Source organism: Zeus faber, assembly GCF_960531495.2.
Source record: "Zeus faber genome assembly, chromosome: 4".
In the NCBI taxonomy this organism is placed as follows: domain Eukaryota; kingdom Metazoa; phylum Chordata; class Actinopteri; order Zeiformes; family Zeidae; genus Zeus; species Zeus faber.
Genome location: NC_137191.1, coordinates 17,205,023 through 17,222,624, shown reverse-complemented (window position 1 = coordinate 17,222,624; position 17,602 = coordinate 17,205,023). Strand labels below are relative to the sequence as shown.

The following is a 17,602-nucleotide window of genomic DNA, read 5'->3' as shown; positions in this document are numbered from 1 at the left end:
TTAGGATCATGAATTTTGCTATTTTGTGTTCAGGCCATTTCTTTTTTTATTTTTAGAACCTTGCACAACCGATATACTGCTGAAGCTGGTTTCTGCCATATTTTGTTCTCCTTTTGAAAGGTTAATTCTAGCGTTGAAGAATCAAACTTAATATGCAGCAGGATGTAGCACGCTGCTATCTTAACCAGCAGGATGTGTGTGTGTGTGTGTGTGTGTGTGTGTGTGTGTGTGTGTGTGTGTGTGTGTGTGTGTCAGGGTTTTTTTTTTACGCTGTCATACAGGTGTTAATTCAATTATATACAGATATACATTATAAACATCATAAAAATAGAATTTATGGCAGCGCTGGTGTATTGGATTACATTGGATTGTACAGGTGTGCATGATAAAGAGGACACTGAGTGTAAATATATATCCAGTATAGTTATAATTTTAAAATACAGTGTCCATGTGTTGCAAGAGCTTTTTTTATATTGTACTTATATTAAATGTAATACATATATTTAGTATATTTTTATGTTTCATTGTAGGTTGTGGTGTTTAGTAGGTTTATTCTAAAGTTTATTTTAATCTGTAATTGTTTATTGTTAATTTTTAGTTCTATTGTATATTGTCAATTTTGTAGCTAATGCCTATGTTACCTGCATAGCACTATTCTTTTTTCTTCATTCTCTATCCTTATCGTATCTTATCTGCATTCTGTAAAAATGTAAACATATTTTAGCCTATCTGAATCCTTTTTAAGATGTGTATTCTATCGTTCTTTCAGAGCTGGGGATGGCACAGAGAAAGTTTGCTCAGTGCCTCGGAGAGTTTCACTTTGAGTACATCGGCGATGCCAAGACAGATGACGAGAAGTGCATCGGTGAGTGTGATTTTCGGTGCACACTTCATGCCGACCAACCACTAGTTTGGTTCTCACCAACACAGCAACCAACTGTCCATGTTGGTTTTGGGTTATTTTACCTTCCACCAAAGGAAAAAATAATTTCATAATTGCTGGTTCCTCTCGTGGTTGGTTGGTAGTAGGTACCACTGAAGAGTGTGTGTGTGTGTGTGTGTGTGTGTGTGTGTGTGTGTGTGTGTGTGTGTGTGTGTGTGTGTGTGTGTGTGTGTGTGTGTGTGTGTGTGTGTGTGTGTGAATTAAATTATTTATCATTTCATATTGATATATTGTTTGCAGATGAATCATTGCAGGAGTTTTCCTCATTCCTTAAGAACCTGGAGGACCAAAGAGAGATAATGGTAAGCGTGACCAGTTGAAACACGCTTAAAGCCAGGGAAAATACCTGCGTTTGCAAATGTGTGTGTGTGTGTGTGTGTGTGTGTGTGTGTGTGTGTGTGTGTGTGTGTGTGTGTGTGTGTGTGTGTGTGTGTGTGTGTGTGTGTGTGTGTGTGTGTGTGTGTGTGTGTGTGTGTGTGAGAAATCCTAAATATTAGGGTGATAATAGTCTTATTCTATTCTTATTTTGCATATTAACTGAATGTGAGAGATTAGCGTTGAGTTGGAGTCACATTGTGTGCAGGGAGCAGCGTCCTGGTGTCAGCAAACAGATCCGCCTCCAGGCGGTTAACTTCATACTTTGTCTGTATTTTAGACAGTTAGGCCAGTTATTCCTCCCCCAAGAATGTGTAGATCCAGTTCTGGGATCACAGTATGACCTCTACAGATAGATGGATTCTGTTTATTTTTCCAGTGAAATTCAGTTTTTGCCAAGATGAGTGTGGTGTAGTAGTTGGTAAAACTTTCCACAAAAGACTAAACATAAACACTGTCTGTATACCATACTATACTTTACACTACCATATTATATTATACTTTTTGTACATTATATTTTAAATTATATACTATATTATACTTTGGACATTTTGGACAACACTTTGGTAAATAAATCTGAACACTGAAACACTTTGCAGATGGATATTCAAAATACCACTCTGGTTATAAACTGAACATTATAATACATACTTACTTTACTATATAATTATCCATTCTTATATAATTATTGCTAGAGCTGCTATCACTGGATTAACACTGCCTGTACTGTTGCTGTGATGCCCATTGAACATTAATATAAATACACTGCTGCTGTACTATAGACTATAGAATATACAAACTGTTCTTTCTTACTTTAGCGTAGCTGCCATCTGCTCACATTGGGCTCATTACTACTAGTTAGCATAGTGCTGCTCTATGTTACTGTAGCTTTGTTAATAGATCTGTACATAGGTTATTTTTATAGATCTTACTTCTTATCCCTTATGACTTTCTCCACAGGGACTCGTAAAGTGTTATCTCATCATATCTTAGGTTTGGATAAGGAATTCATGATTGATATGGTTTGTGCTTTTTGCTGCCGATGGCCCTCCACTGTGTCATCACATGTAATGTCCCACCATGGCCTGTGGTCTAGGGGGGTCTCAGGGGCCTCTTATCAGCAGCTGAACTGAGCTGTGTGGTGCTGGGTTTTGGTATTTGGAGTCAGAGCGGATGCGATATTGTTCTTTTGTGAAGAAGCTCTGCATGGCGATCACTACAGAAAATGTGGGCTAGGCAGCCAGGCAAGCATGCGCTGACACGTCCTGCAGCAAACAAAATGCAACCTCACTCGTATCAATGCATTCTGGGAGAAACCTTAAACTTTAGTGAAACAATTACACGTATAAAAAGGAGGCTCTGGCAGAGCAGCCTCAGTGGTATCATTATTCTGTCGGAGGGCTCAAATTAAGTAGGACTGCAATGGAAGTCTTTTTGGACTGCTGTGAATATACCGGGCGACCGTTATTCTATATTGTTGCTATATTGACACCCACACAGGCTTTACAAACACATTAAAGATGAAGCATATAAAAAGCAAAACGGTTCATTAATGAATTTTCTTTACCTCTGTCCAGATGAGAAACATCACAGAAACTTTAATGAAACCCCTGGAGAAGTTCAGGAAAGAGCAACTGGGCACAGCAAGGGTATAGTATGACGCTTGACACATGAAATCACAATAACAATTCTCACCATTAACGCAGTATGAGTGTTTTACAATAAGAAGTTTTGCTATAATGTCCCTGCAATATGTTAAAGGGGACCTATGAAGCTTTTCTTTATTTTCTGTCATATATTTAATGTTACAATGTGGGATGTTCATATTAGACGTGGCAAAAGTGTCAATCAATGAGGTAAACTAATGTCAAAGTAATCTCTGTGAACACAACACTGAGGCTTCTGACCGCGCTGAACGCTCCGTTTCGAAGGTTGTTTTTTCTATTTTCTGTACAGGGCTGACGTCAGCTCATCCCAGATTTCTTTGTATCGTCACTTGCTCCATCTGATCCGCTGCGTGTCTCTCCGAACAAACAAACAAAACAAAATGGTGTTTTTATTGTAGATGTATTTATTTGATAAAATGGTATTTTCCTTTGTTTACGTTAACAAAAAATCCCCGGGTCTGAGAGTCCCGGTGCGGTGTCTGCGTTGGAGAACGGCAACAAAAGTCACAACAAGCTTTTAATTTAGGCCTTGTAGATATAATGTGACTGGCGATTTAGATTTTGTTGGACTGATAAGGTGAAATCAGTCAAAGTTACAGAGTAAATAGAACGAAACCTGGAATCCATGCTCAAACCCCATTGGCTCACATAAGGGCCATGTTAGAATGGCTCTAATGCATAATCTGAGTGGCATTTTCAACCAAAAAAAATCTAATTTCAACATGCCAGTAATTGTTGTATACATGTTGTATATTCTGTATTTTTTTTTATATATTTAGCTGTTTATATGCAGTTTTTTGGGCTATTTCTGTATATTTGGCTTTTTTTATTTTATTATTAGTAATATTTTTTCAATTATTATTATTTTTCAACTTTTTCATGTAAATAATCTGTAGAGAAACGCACCAATCGTCACAAAGACAAATTCCTTGTATATGAAAATGTACACGGCGGAATAAACTGATTCTGATTCGTTACACCAGTAATTCCAAGTAGAGCTTATTTTGAGACTGTGTCATACTGTTAATGAACACTCAGCGTCATTTTGCTTTTTGTTCCCCTAATTTTGTGCCACTCTGTGAATCTGTGCTTCTCTTCAAGGTGGAGAGGAAGAAATATGAGAAGGAAACAGAGAAGTACTACAGCTCCTTGGAAAAGCTTTTGAACATGTCAGCAAAGAAGAAGGAACCGCAGCTACAAGAGGCACGAAACGCTCCAGATTGGATGGAAAATTGGCCACGAGGAAAAAAATAAATAAAAAATGGGTGGAAGGTTAAGAAGGGGCATTTGTTTATTTTTGAGAAATTTTGGCGATTGCCTTTGGTGTCTCGGTAGGCTTTGTGTCGGGTTTCTTTTTTTTTTTTTTTTTTTTTTTTTTGGTTGTGGGTTGCGACTTTCCAAAGCCCCTTTCTAAGCGTAACGAGGAGTTTTCCTGGCTGGTTTTTGGGAAGGAAAGGCCTGTTCAGTAATACTGTACCACCAAGCAGCTGGAGGCGGTGGAAACACTCCATGACACAGTGGAGGATTAGATCTCTTACTTTTAAACATGTGAACCAAATACCATTTAATTACCTCATGCTCCCTTATGCAAAACAATGCTCCTGTATTTTCCATTTTGCATTGCGTTCTACACCCCAGTCAGAGAAAACTCATGCAAAGCAGGCTGTTCCGCTGAGTTAAATCAGTTTTAACAACTGAATAGATATACTGTGGTGTTTTTTGTTTTTTTTTCCCGCAATCACAAGACTCATGTAGTCACTACAGAATTTTTTAGCGCTCAACCCACGCTGAAGTTGAATATTGTATTGTATTATCACTAATCTAATTTGTCATTTTAGTTGTTTTAGAGTCTTTTAGGTAAGACGAGTTCCAGTACACATTCATCAGGACTGAAACGCCATTCCAAAAAAAGTTTTCTGGGACTTTTGTGCTTTTCACTCGAAACTGAGATTTCTTTTGGACCACACTATAGCAAATCACAATAGGCCAGAGCTGTTTTATCCTTCACACACACACACACACACACACACACACACACACACACACACACACACACACACACACACACACACACACACACACACACACACACACACACTCACACATACACACACACACACACACACTCTCTGTCCCTGATCCAGTCTATCACACAGCCTCTTTTCCTCTCCACCCTCAGGCGGACGGCCAGGTGGAGACCATGAGGAAGCACTTTCAGGACGAGTCGCTGGACTATGTCTGCAAGCTGCAGGAGATCCAGGAGAGGAAGAAGTTTGAGTGTGTGGAACCGGTATGTGGAAATACTCTGTGAGCTCAAAATGGGGGAAAAAGTCATTGGCATCCATTGGAGAAAAACAAAAAAAAAGCCCAACGATCGTAAAAAAAAATTAATATATATATAATAATAATGTTTTGGTTTATTTATATAATATTTAAGTTGCTAATCCTCAAAAGCATTGAATAGTGATTGATATTTATGTTTTCATATTTGCCCTTTTGTTTATTTTCCAGATGTTGGCCTTTTTCCAGACGGTGTTCACCTTCTACCACCAGGGCTTTGAGCTGGCCAAGGACTTTGACCACTATAAGACAGAGCTACAGATAAACATACAGAATGTAAGGCAACACCTACTCATTCGCTTTTGTTTGGTTTTAGTTAGTATTTCATTATCATTGTTTAATTTTGCAATGCTATTCATAAAATATAAATAGACGTAGAATAGAACTGATATTCTATTTTCGCCTTAACTGACAAAACAAACGCCTGTTATACCCAAATAATGTCGGAAATCCTGATGGTGATTAGATTATAAGCGTAGGTTTGTTTTTTTTGGGTTTTTTTCTTCCTGCATGCAGTAGCTTAGACTATTTTCTCCATAATATCCTGTCCCAATCAAAGTTTTGGAAACCTTATAACCCTTATGACGCCTTCTCTGGAACCAAATGTTTTCCGGAGGAAACTCTCAAGTTTTTGTTTCCAGTGTTTCCACCATTATTATGTCGACTGACTTCCCTGTGACCCACCCCCCCGGAGCATCAGGGAGCGGCTTCAATCAGCGGGTGTAATTTTGATTTTTGACCCTTTATTCCTCCCAGACGAGGAGTCGCTTTGAGGGCGCGCGCTCAGAGGTGTACGAGCTGATGAAGAGGATCCGGGAGGCTCCTCAGGAATACCGGCAGACCAGCCCCATCAGCAGCGAAGGATACCTCTACGTGCAGGAGAAACGTAAGAGCTCCCGACGGCATATCAGGTTAAACAGGGTCCTTAAAATGTCTTAGAAAATGTCTCCTTATTGTTCATCATCTTATCTTATTTTATTTATCCACATATTCACTATAACTTATTTATTTGTATATATCCTAAAATAAGTAAAAAAAATAAGATTGATAAAGTGTTCTTATCTTATCTTTTTTTCATTTTTCAAAAAAGGTCAAGTTCTTCTGCATTCTCCATCAGAGTCTAATGTTATAAAGCCCAAAGCCTACTGCTGACCCTAATACTTGACATTTTGTCCAAAAATTGGACTTAAATTTCCTTAAATTTTGTCTTAAAAAGGTCTCAAGCTTAAGGTATCAAAGATATAAAATTCAAGGTATTCAATTTACCTCTCTGGGTTGGGGTTAGGGTTGGGTTTGGATTATTAGGTTAAGGTTCGCGAGGGTTAGCCAGTGGGATTTGCTTTCACAAAAGAAAATCCATTGCAAATCTAAAAATTATGCTCATAAATAACAATATCATTCTTGGTCCAGTGAATTCTTATAGGTCATAAGATCGGTAAATGTCACATGCAGCAATACCTTCACGTTGGTATCTAAAGTCACATATTGACACTAAGGAACCAAATACTCGACTGGATCAGAACAATAGGGAATGTGCGCGCCACCCGCCATGCAGTTTTGAGGCAGTAACAACCATCCCAGAATACAATTAGCTGGCTGTAAAATGTCAATAGAAGAAAAGGTAAACACAGGTTAGCTTAGCGAACTGGCTACAGGTCAGCTCATTGAGGAGTTGTGGACCGGTTGTGTGTGTTTACTATGTAGAGCTGCTTTCACAAATAAAATCCGGACAATGTCAGTATAATCCCTGTCAGATGCGTTCACACCTACCTGGAAATACTCCCTTGGGTTGAGGCGAGGTGCGGAGCCTGGGTAGAGTGTGCAGGAGGCAGGACATGGTGATGCAATAATGCAAGGCGCTGCAGAGTCGTATAGCACACCCAAGATGGTGGACGAGGCTACCGACTTATCCTTAATTGTGACTTTTTTTGCGTTGATAAAAATCGTTGATAGTATCCACAATATAAATGTATATTATCTTCTTCTTCGTCCTCGTACGTTAATGACCCTTCTTCACACTCGCCAAGTTGATGTATTGATAACATCATGATGATGCATGAAAGAGACGTCATCAACACCTGACACCCCACTCGCTCGCTGTGAATTCTCCGGACAATCACCTGCACTGTTCACACATTCCGCTCAATCGGACATTACGCAGACCTACTTGTACTAGGGTGCTGGCTGAGTAAAGTCCGTTTAATGTCCGGTCCAGCTGACTCAGACAGACATTTGCATTCCCACATACAGCTCATCTGGGTAATGTCCAGATAATTTCAGGGTTGCAGTGCGTGTGTGAAAGCAGCTTAGGTTAGTGGTACACTCTTTAAAGGATTAATGGCTACACCAAGTGTAATAGAGAGGTGTGTGTGCGCGTTATGTTCCAGGGCCGCCTCCCTTCGGTTCAAGCTGGGTGAAGCGCTACTGTACGTTCGTCAAGGAGCAGAAGATCTTGCACATGGTGACCTTTGACCACAGATCTGGCGGAAAGATCGTGAGTACTCGCGAAAACCATCTCTATATGATCTCATGATACGGCAGCCTTACGACAACGGCCTGGCTACCTTCAGACTGCAGCCGCTCATTGCAGAGTTTGTGTTTTCTTCAATCCTGTTTTTTTTTTTTTTTTTTTTTTTTTAGGGGGGGGATTTAAGATTTGTTATTTGGACTACATTGGTTTAGGTCTGTGTTTGTATTGCTCAGATTAAGTGGACTCATTTGAAAAACCTTCCTTACATTTTCACAACAAATCCAGAAGATTGTAATTGGTGGATATGATTTAATTCCAAAATTCCAAAACAGTCTACAGTGTCGTTACAGGGATAACAGGGAACCTATGATCAAAACCGTCATTTTGTACTATCTATAACAGTGCCAACGTCTTGTATATGAAACTCAAATTAAGTTAAGTATTAATCAATTTGCAGAGGACCACCTTGAACTACTCGAGGGACCCCTTGGGGTCCCCGGACCCAGTGTTTATAATCACTGGTATTTTGAGGGTGGAGTTCTGCTCACAATGATGACATGTGAATTTGGGCCATTTTAACAAAAAGAAATGTGAACCGTTAAAACCAAAAATGGAAATCTGAGTAGAAATCAGATCAGGCATTAAGTGCTGCAGTCTTTTTTCCTTTGTCCCCCAAAATACAGTAGGAACTTTCTCTCTCTCTCTCTCTTCAGGGCGAGACCGAGTCGGTCACTCTCAAATCCTGCGTCCGCAAAACAACAGACATGCTGGACCGGAGGTTCTGCCTAGACCTCGATATCACAGATCGGTACAACGCCTACAATACTCAAACCTCCACCCATGGTGCTCTTATTAGATCCAGGTTACAGTTCTAGCTTTTATATCTCATCAGTCATGCTGGATTAGAGTGCCCGTCTGTGTAACTACTGGTGATGAGAAGTTTGGCTCTTTTTGGAGATTTGGCTCTTTACGAGTGACTCAGTAATAAGATTTGTGTCATTTTCCTACTCTTCGTTAGTTTGATTGAGTCAATGTAATGAGAGTCAGGGTCAAAATTATTTATTTAGGTGGAATGCAAAGCGTAAATAAGTCATGTTGAATATGAATTATGCCAAATGTTTTGAACCTTTTTCCACATAAATCCTCAGTCATTATGTTATGTTTACGAGTAAAAGACTCACTCACTCAAGCCCTGCGGGGCTTGAGGGACATTCATGACTCGTGACTCCGGGCTCTCGGCTCTTTCCTTCAAGAGTCCAATCTGAGTGAATACTTGTGTCTGACTGCAGTTGGAGACCCTAGCAAACTATCCTTTTGGCGTGGAGTGGCTCCCGACTCCTGGGTCTCTAACTAGCTAGCTCATCACGCAGCATAACGTACTGCATTACCTATTAATTCCCAGTAACATTACCGCGAAGGGGGCCAGCTCCTCACCGTTTACACCGTTTACCGTTCACTTTGGGTGATCTGTGCCAGCCTGACTGATTGGATGAGTGCTAGGTGGAAGGATTTCTCATGAACCATTACCCCTCCACACACACACACACACACACACACACACACACACACACACACACACACACACACACACACACACACACACACACACACACACTCCTGTAATATATATCTCATTATGTCACTCAACTAAACTTCAGCCACTGTCACGCGGTATAAATAGAACAGCCATACGCCAAAAACTTGGTGTTGAAACTGGAACTGGGTGTTCAAGCACAGGGTTTGTGCCCAGAAATAATAAAACTTGTAGGAGATGATTTGGTGTTTGTGATCCTAAAGTAATTTTTGTTTATTATCAGTCCTGGGACAGTGCTCACAGTCCAAACCCTGTCAGAAGATGACCACAAGTTCTGGATGCAGGCCATGGGCGGGAAGGAGCCGGTGAGTCAGCCGACCAAACCCTGCTTCACGTCAGGCTGAAAGGGGATATGTGTGTGGTTTATAATAAAATAAATCAATTAACTTAAAAAAAAAAAGAAAATATGTCGAAATAATTATTAATGTTTTTATTGTGGTTTCATTTTTGTTCCCTTGTCCTTTATCAAAGCTATTCAACCTTTGATTAACAATAAACACGTTAATGTCTTACGCCAACAGATTGGGCATTATCTTGGAAGGATTTATTCAAAAGAAAGAGGAAGTAAGTGTTTAGTGGTGTTGAAACAAATTGAATTGGAATTTTCATTTGCAAGATGATATTTTAATTGAAAGTAACATTGCCTAAAGGCATTGCAGGGCGATTCAATTTTGCTTTGTGTTTCCTTGCTCTGCAGTTGATGCCCAGTTGGACGACGTAGGTCTGGATTTCTTGAAGAACTCCATCAGTGCCATAGAGACGAGAGGTGAACCATAGCCTGTACACACCCAGCGATCCAAATATGCTGTTTAATGTGGAAAATCCATGAACTTATTATGATATTGAACCTCAGAAGCAGAACATTTGCAGCGTCTCTATCCCTCCAGTAGAGGGCTGACTTGCTTCAATATTAAAACCAAAGGGAGACGTTAACGATACATGCAGCAGGCCTGCATCCCCCCCTCCCAATGTCTGTGTCGAAATGGTGGATTTAGATAAATGTCTTTGGTGCATATCCTTCCTTAAATCTCTTGTTAATTGAAGGTAAATCCATCATTGTGGATTCTACATTGTATTTATTTGCCTCTTCCAGGTATCAATGACCAGGGCTTGTACAGAGTGGTGGGAGTGAGTTCCAAGGTCCAGAAGCTCCTCTCGCTAATGATCGGTGAGCTGTTTTCCACATCCTCCCTTACATCCAGTCCATTTTATTTTGTTTATTTATTTATTTCTTTATTTATTTATTCAGGTTTTTAATCAACTCGCAGGTGCAGGTCGTTTTGTTTTCCTCTCTCTCGCTCTCTCTCTCTCTCTCTCTCTCTCTCTCGCTCTCTCTCTCTCTGTGTGTGTGTGTGTGTGTGTGTGTGTGTGTGTGATGTTGAGTTGTGGTTGTCTAAGTGTGGGGTCTGCGCTGTTCGGGTAACATTCGACAGACGGCGAAGACAATAAAAATGTGAGTCAGCGTACAGGAGCCGGACCGGTATCCCACGATGCCCAGTGCAACAGGTGGCACAGGCTCATTGGTATTCAGTTGGGTCTCCCTGGCAACCAGACAGGTTCCTCCCCTCCCATCCCATCCCTCTCCTCCCCTCCTCCCATGTCCTTGCAGGGAAACTTAGCATTTTGGTCCAATAACAGAAAGCTAGAAATCAAGTCACCTCTACTTCTTGGCTGCCTTCCCGCCCTTTATTTTCCTTCTATTTCCTTCCTCTCTCTCATCCCACTTTCCTCACATCCCTTTGTTTCACCCTGTTCTTATAGAGACTATCCCTCTTCTGTCCCCCGCTCTTTTGCCCTTTCCGCGCTCTCGTTTCCTGCCGTCTCGGGCAGACAGCGGCTTACCCTCGGCGCTGTGTGCAGAATGACAACGAAACCCAGGCCGCTCTCAGCTCAGCTCCCTCCCCGAAAACTCCTCCAGCTTCTCTCCAAACTGCCAACTCACGCTTTTAGACCCCATCAACGCCCCTGCACCCCAAGGACCGGTTCCTTTTAAAGCCATTTATGGTAAAAAAACAAAAAAACAAACAACAACAAAAAAACGGCTCATTGTGTTATCTCGGTTTGAGCACTGTTTGGACTGGAACTGTAGAGAAATACATTGTATTGTTTTGAATAATGGGGGGAAAGGATCCCTTAAAAAACACAATACTATTACTAGAAAACATTTAAAGGAAAGCTCACGACTTCCTTTATACTATTCTATAGCTAGTCTTTTGTAGTAACAGTATTATTTACCCCTAGGAATCAATAAAGACATAATATCTTATGAGAATGTACAGACACAAACACAACAAAACAAAAACGTGCAAGTTTTATGAGACATTCCTCCGTTACATTTTCAGATGATCTTGTTCACAAATGAAAAATCGATACAGGAGTATCACCTATACTATACAGGTACTCCTCACTTAACGACCGACCTGTTTAACCACCGTTCAGACTTAGGACCAGCTCTCTGACAAGTCTGTATTGTACGCTGCTACAATACCACGGCGTCTCAGTGTCAAGCATCTCATTGCACATCACCCTTTATATACTATATACACTATATATACTATATACACCATATACACTATATATACTATGCACTTTATACACTATATATACTATATACACTATGCACTATATATTCTATAAACACGATATACACTATATATATACTATATACACGATTTACGCTATACTATATACACTATGCACTATATGTACTATACATACTATATACACTATATGTACTATACATACTATATATACACTCTATATACTTTATACACTATATATACTGTATACATCTCATCTCATCACCGTTCTCAGTCTCGTTCCTGCAGTCTGTCAGTATTCACTACGCTAGCGCTGGCAATGGCCACGCCCCCTTACCGTGAAATAACACGTGTCCTCACTTATCGACCCATTGGCCTAACGACCTGGTCCTAGGAACGCCACTCGTCGTTAAGTGAGGAGTACCTGTAGACCAGGGTTACTCAACTGGAGGCCAGCGGGTCAAATGTGGCCATCCTACTGTATGAACGTAGACTGGCCCTTTGAATACATGGTATAGATAGATCATATCACAGATCATATAAAAGTAACAAAACAAAACAAAAATATTACTATGCAGAAATACTATGTATATAAGAATATACAATCTAAGATATATAAAAGAGTTTTGTTTATTTAAATGCTATTATTATTTTGGAAAACTGATAAATATTTGAGGAATAAGGAGTGCGTTTTCCTATATATATGTTTTATTGTTTTACTATGCTGTTTCACCAAATAAAAATGCCTGCTGGGCTGTCTGGGCCCCTTTCTGGTAACTGGTTGCCAATCTGTCCCCCAAAAGTATTCGTAGTTACCTGACCTGCTAATTTCAACATGTTAGGAGCACATACTCACTTAAGTGGTGAGAACTTTTGAATGGAAACACAGTGAAAATGTTTTGGCTTGGGTAAGTCATGAGTCTCTCTCTCTCTCTCAGAATTCTTTTCTGTCGTCTTAAACCAGTCTGGAAATAAGATGGGGAGCAGGGAAAAGCTTTCTGGGCCCGTGACACTAGGGGGAGCCCCTGACACCTGTAATATCACAATATTAAGAGAGAAGAACAATTCTAACTTTAACTTAAGTGATCTTTAACATAATAATAAGATAATATAAAAATACTTTATTAACCCCCAAAGGGAAATTCCAGTGTTGCAGCAGCAATGACATACATGACAAAACACACATAATTTACAAAAACACATGTTGTTTTTGAATGAACTGTGTGTGTGTGTGTGTGTGTGTGTGTGTGTGTGTGTGTGTGTGTGTGTGTGTGTGTGTGTGTGTGTGTGTGTGTGTGTGTGTGTGTGTGTGTGTGTGTGTGTGTGTGTGTATATACATACACACATACATACATACATACATACATACATACAGATGTGTGTGTATATATATGTAGGTATAAATCAATGTGTATATGTATGTATGTATGTATATATATATATGTGTGTGTGTGTGTATATATATATATATATATATATATATATATATATATATATATATATATATATATATATATGTGTGTACATGTGTATATATATGTGTGTGTGTGTGTATGTATGTACATGTGTATGTACTGTGTATGTGTATATATGTATGTATAAATCTATATATGTATATGTGTGTATGTATAAATATATATATATATGTGTGTGTGTGTGTGTGTGTGTGTGTGTGTATATATATGTATATATATATATGTGTGTGTGTGTGAAAAATAAATAAACTTTCTGACTTATTTGACACATTGCTCAGAGAACATGGGCCTGTGTAAGTATTATGTATGAAATTAGTATGAAATTATGAGTCATTGTGTCTCAATAGGAGGGACTCTAAGTAATAATTTGTCTGAAGCACCTTTGAATATAGGAATTATTCAAATTACTTTTTTACAGATCCAGAAGTTTTATTTTATATAATTCCATTCAAAGCTGGCAGCAGCCGTCAAGCTTTTAATCGTTTTTGACATGTGGGAGAATAATAACATCGTAAAAGCAAGTTTAAAGTATGTGTGCGTGGTAACTTGAAAAAAAAACACATTTTCTAAGTGCAATTAATTACCCTCTCTATGGCATTAGATCAGATGTATGTTATGGTAGGTTTTTTTGTTTTTTTTTTGAGGTTGACACACACACATACACAATTAGTTTACATGTCATCTCAAGCACGCGCGCACTCACACACACACACACACACACACACACACACACACACACACCTTTGGCTGCACATTCTACAAAAACACTGGATCTCAGTAGTTGATATTGGACAGAGAGGGCAGAGGGAACCGCAGACCTCCTGGCTCTGCTGTGGCTGCTCATACTGGAGATGAAATCAAATAAATATCGAAAGTCTGTCCGGTAACAACCACCCACAAAGCCCCCTGGTGACCCGGGACCCCCCAGTGACCCGGGACCGCCAAGCCTGATTGACTCAAACACTCCACTGACACATGTGTACATTATTGCTCTTACACATCCTATTCATCAGGGGTTTCTAAAGGTGTGACTAAACCCCACTTCATTTTTTTTTAATTTTTTTTCATTGCATGGCCTGAGAATTCCCAGTGGAGCTCGTACGGTAGTGAGGGATTAATTAAAGTTGTAATGAGTCAAGAAGCGGCAGAAAGCGTGATTTCCCTATACCCACCGAGGCTCGACCCGACTGCAGGGCCAGGAAGCAGGGCTTCTTGTCTATCCTCACATGGCCAATTAGAAGTTATTTATATTGTAGTTTATTTGAACTTTCTGAGCTTTATTCTCACAAAATTGCAAAAAAATATAAATAAATAAATAAAAAATGTTGGCTGCTGTTACAATGTTAAACAAAAAGTGAATGCAATCTATTGTTTTTTCATTTCACTGAGTATCGTGGTGCGTTTACGCAGATGAAAAGAACAGTGAAATGGATCTGTCGACGAGTGAAGACTGGGACGTTAAAACCATCACCAGCTCTCTGAAGCTTTATTTGAGGTAAGGACCGATGGAATGTTAATATTATAATAATAATAACAAATATTGCTGCAGGCAGCAATACACAAGGTCCGGTTTAGTCATGTTAGGTATGTATTACAGGTTTCCGAGGTTCCATAATCAGAGGTTTCCGAATCTGCACTCTGTTATTATATGCGGGGACGTTGGGAGCAGACCGAGGGACTCTCTCCGACTGTGTCAGACCAGACCTTACTGAAAATCGCGGGTTCTTTCTGAATCGCTCTCCTTTTGTGGAGACAAAACCCCGTGCCGGGCTTGGGGTTTAGAGGAGGGCAAGTACGAGTTCAAATTGCCGCGAGGAAGACCTGCCGTGTCAGCTACGGGGGGGCCTCGTCCCTGCTGCGCGCCGCCAGCCGGAGAGCGCTCCTGCTGTACGATTGGCTGTTTGTGTCACATGGTTGTTTGTGTCACATGGTTGTTTCTCTGCTCTGTACGATTGGTTGTTTGTGTCACATGGTTGTTTGGGTTACATGGTTGTTGCTCTGCTCTGTACGATTGGCTGTTCGCGTCACATGTTTTGTAGAACGCAGCGCAAGTTACAGTTTTCCGAGTTTCCTTTAAGCGCAGGCCCGGCTCAAGCGGTCTGCCTAGAGGTCGTACTCTCAAGTGGCTGGAGGGCAATGACCTTCAAGTGAGGAAGCATGGACTTATATAACTTTGGATGATGATGTCGAAAAGCGGCTCGCTCCTATAACTAATGAAATGACAAGTTTTTCACTAAAAATGTAGATCAATATTAATCAAACTAGACAAGAAGTCTGAAACTTTCCGGTTCTAGCGAGACCTCAACGATGTCTGTGCATACTGCATTGTCATGTTTGACACTTTTAGCCCGTAAAACGAAGAGATTAATAATAAACGCGAAGCAATAACAGTGTTGTAATAACAACTTCTCAAACAATCCATACTTATTAATTGGCATCAGTATTGTCTTTTGTGAAACGTTGTGGAGTTACAGTTAATCAAAGAATTAGCCTGTTTTTTACGCCGGTGACCTCCAGAGACCCCCAGGTTAAAACTAAGCTCATCATTTTATATGAAGGGGATGAAATCCTGAAATAATAAGTTCTTAACTGAATGGTTCAGCCGTCTTTAAAGTAAATAGTTATTAAAATAGAAATCCATAAGATCATCTGTGTCTGGCAGATTACGCTGCAAGTCCCAGGTTTCCACTGGAAACAGCAGTGTTTTTGTTTACTGAAAAAGGGAAACGCCACCAGCACAGGGGGAAACAGCATAGGGGAGCACACGCACAACAAAAATACATTGAATGGCTCTTTCTTATGAAGTTCCAACTGAATAAAGCATCAACTGTAGGATCTTTTTTTTTTAACACAGTCATCTCGCGGATCGCCAATTTAAGTAAAAAGCAGTCTCTACAGTTTCAAAACAGAGGAATATAGGCTCCTATCCATCAGCAAGGTAGACCATGCTGTGACTAAATACTTTTAAGCTGTGGTCATTCCCAGGAAGCAGTTAACATCTTCCAGGGCCGCGGGTCATGGGACTTTGCTCCACTATTGGCTCTTGATTGGTTTCTAGTTGGAGAGCTTGTGGGCTGCACATCGCAATTATCGCTTTAAGTTCCGCTAACTTGATACGCTGTCGTTTCATTGTGACATATTAAACCGCACGGGCTTTCTTTTGAGTGTCTCCCTTTGGCCGGCCCTGCTAGAGCCAGGCAGGGTTCATAAGGCCTTCTCGTCCTCCAGCCCCTCGTTCTCCTCCTCCTCCTTCTCCTCCTCTGGGGCTGAGCGGTCTTGGCGGGGGTCCAGCCGCAGTGTGGAAATACCTTCAGATGAACTTGGTTATCTCAACGTGCGCGCCATCTAATTCCATCCCCCGGCTCGGCCACATTAATCACTGCTGTGTGCACACCCTATAAAACAGTGCGCCGCCTATTTCTAGCCCTCTATCCTCCCTCGCTTTAACACTGACTCTCCGTCCTTTTCCCCTCTCTCTCTCTCTCCCTCTCTCCCTCTCTCTCCCTCCCTCTCAGGAGCCTTCCCGAGCCATTGATGACCTACGGACTTTATAAAGAGTTCATTAGTCCCGCAAGTATGTTTTCAAATGGCTTCACATTCTGAACGACACCAATAAACAATGTATGTATATCTCCTGGAAAACAAATATAAAAAAATCACATTTCTCAGTCCTGAGTGGGACATTTTAACGCAGTTTGCAGTGGACATCTTTAGCATTTATGCACAGACCAAGGTCCTCGTCCACTAAACATTTTGTACTGTAAATACCGTGGGTTCCCTTGTATTGTAATTGATCTGTGTATACTGTAAATGCCACCATTAGATTTTCAGGAAGACTGAATATCTGTCGTAGATTATTAGAACTAAATAATATTTTAGTTGAGTTTCTGGTATAGAAACATAGTGCCAAGTTTATTTTCTGGCTTGTAACTTTTTTGCACCTTGGTTAATTTTCTGTGTACTACTTCAAATATTTTTCTGGGTATATTTGGGTATAATGTTAACCATAAACTAGGTTGACCATGAGAAATTTTCACAAAGCTAAGTTAACATTACGTCACCTAATTTAGCGGACGCGTTTGTCCGAAGCGACGTACAACAAGTTAAAGCTGATAAGTTCATTGATGTAAGTGCATCTATAAATGTGATACTACATTGACTCTGAACACAGGTCTTTCACCCACTTAACATCGCTTAG

General features: G+C 40.3%; 1 protein-coding gene across 3 annotated transcripts in view; it reads left to right on the top strand.

Annotated features, from left to right (window-relative positions):
• Positions 1-17,602, top strand: part of arhgap10 (Rho GTPase activating protein 10) — a 61,778-nt gene that overhangs the window by 12,309 nt on the left and 31,867 nt on the right. For 2 of the 3 annotated variants that reach the window (XM_079998736.1, XM_079998735.1), the window contains exons 2-16: positions 770-865; positions 1,184-1,245; positions 2,896-2,967; positions 4,087-4,188; positions 5,165-5,275; positions 5,497-5,601; positions 6,082-6,211; positions 7,713-7,819; positions 8,509-8,603; positions 9,613-9,694; positions 9,911-9,953; positions 10,087-10,155; positions 10,483-10,557; positions 14,815-14,899; positions 16,920-16,978. In XM_079998736.1, the coding sequence (XP_079854862.1) occupies positions 770-865; positions 1,184-1,245; positions 2,896-2,967; positions 4,087-4,188; positions 5,165-5,275; positions 5,497-5,601; positions 6,082-6,211; positions 7,713-7,819; positions 8,509-8,603; positions 9,613-9,694; positions 9,911-9,953; positions 10,087-10,155; positions 10,483-10,557; positions 14,815-14,899; positions 16,920-16,978 (1,293 nt within the window). The remainder of the gene's footprint in view (positions 1-769; positions 866-1,183; positions 1,246-2,895; positions 2,968-4,086; positions 4,189-5,164; positions 5,276-5,496; positions 5,602-6,081; positions 6,212-7,712; positions 7,820-8,508; positions 8,604-9,612; positions 9,695-9,910; positions 9,954-10,086; positions 10,156-10,482; positions 10,558-14,814; positions 14,900-16,919; positions 16,979-17,602) is intronic. The other variant, XM_079998737.1, reaches the window with a different exon arrangement.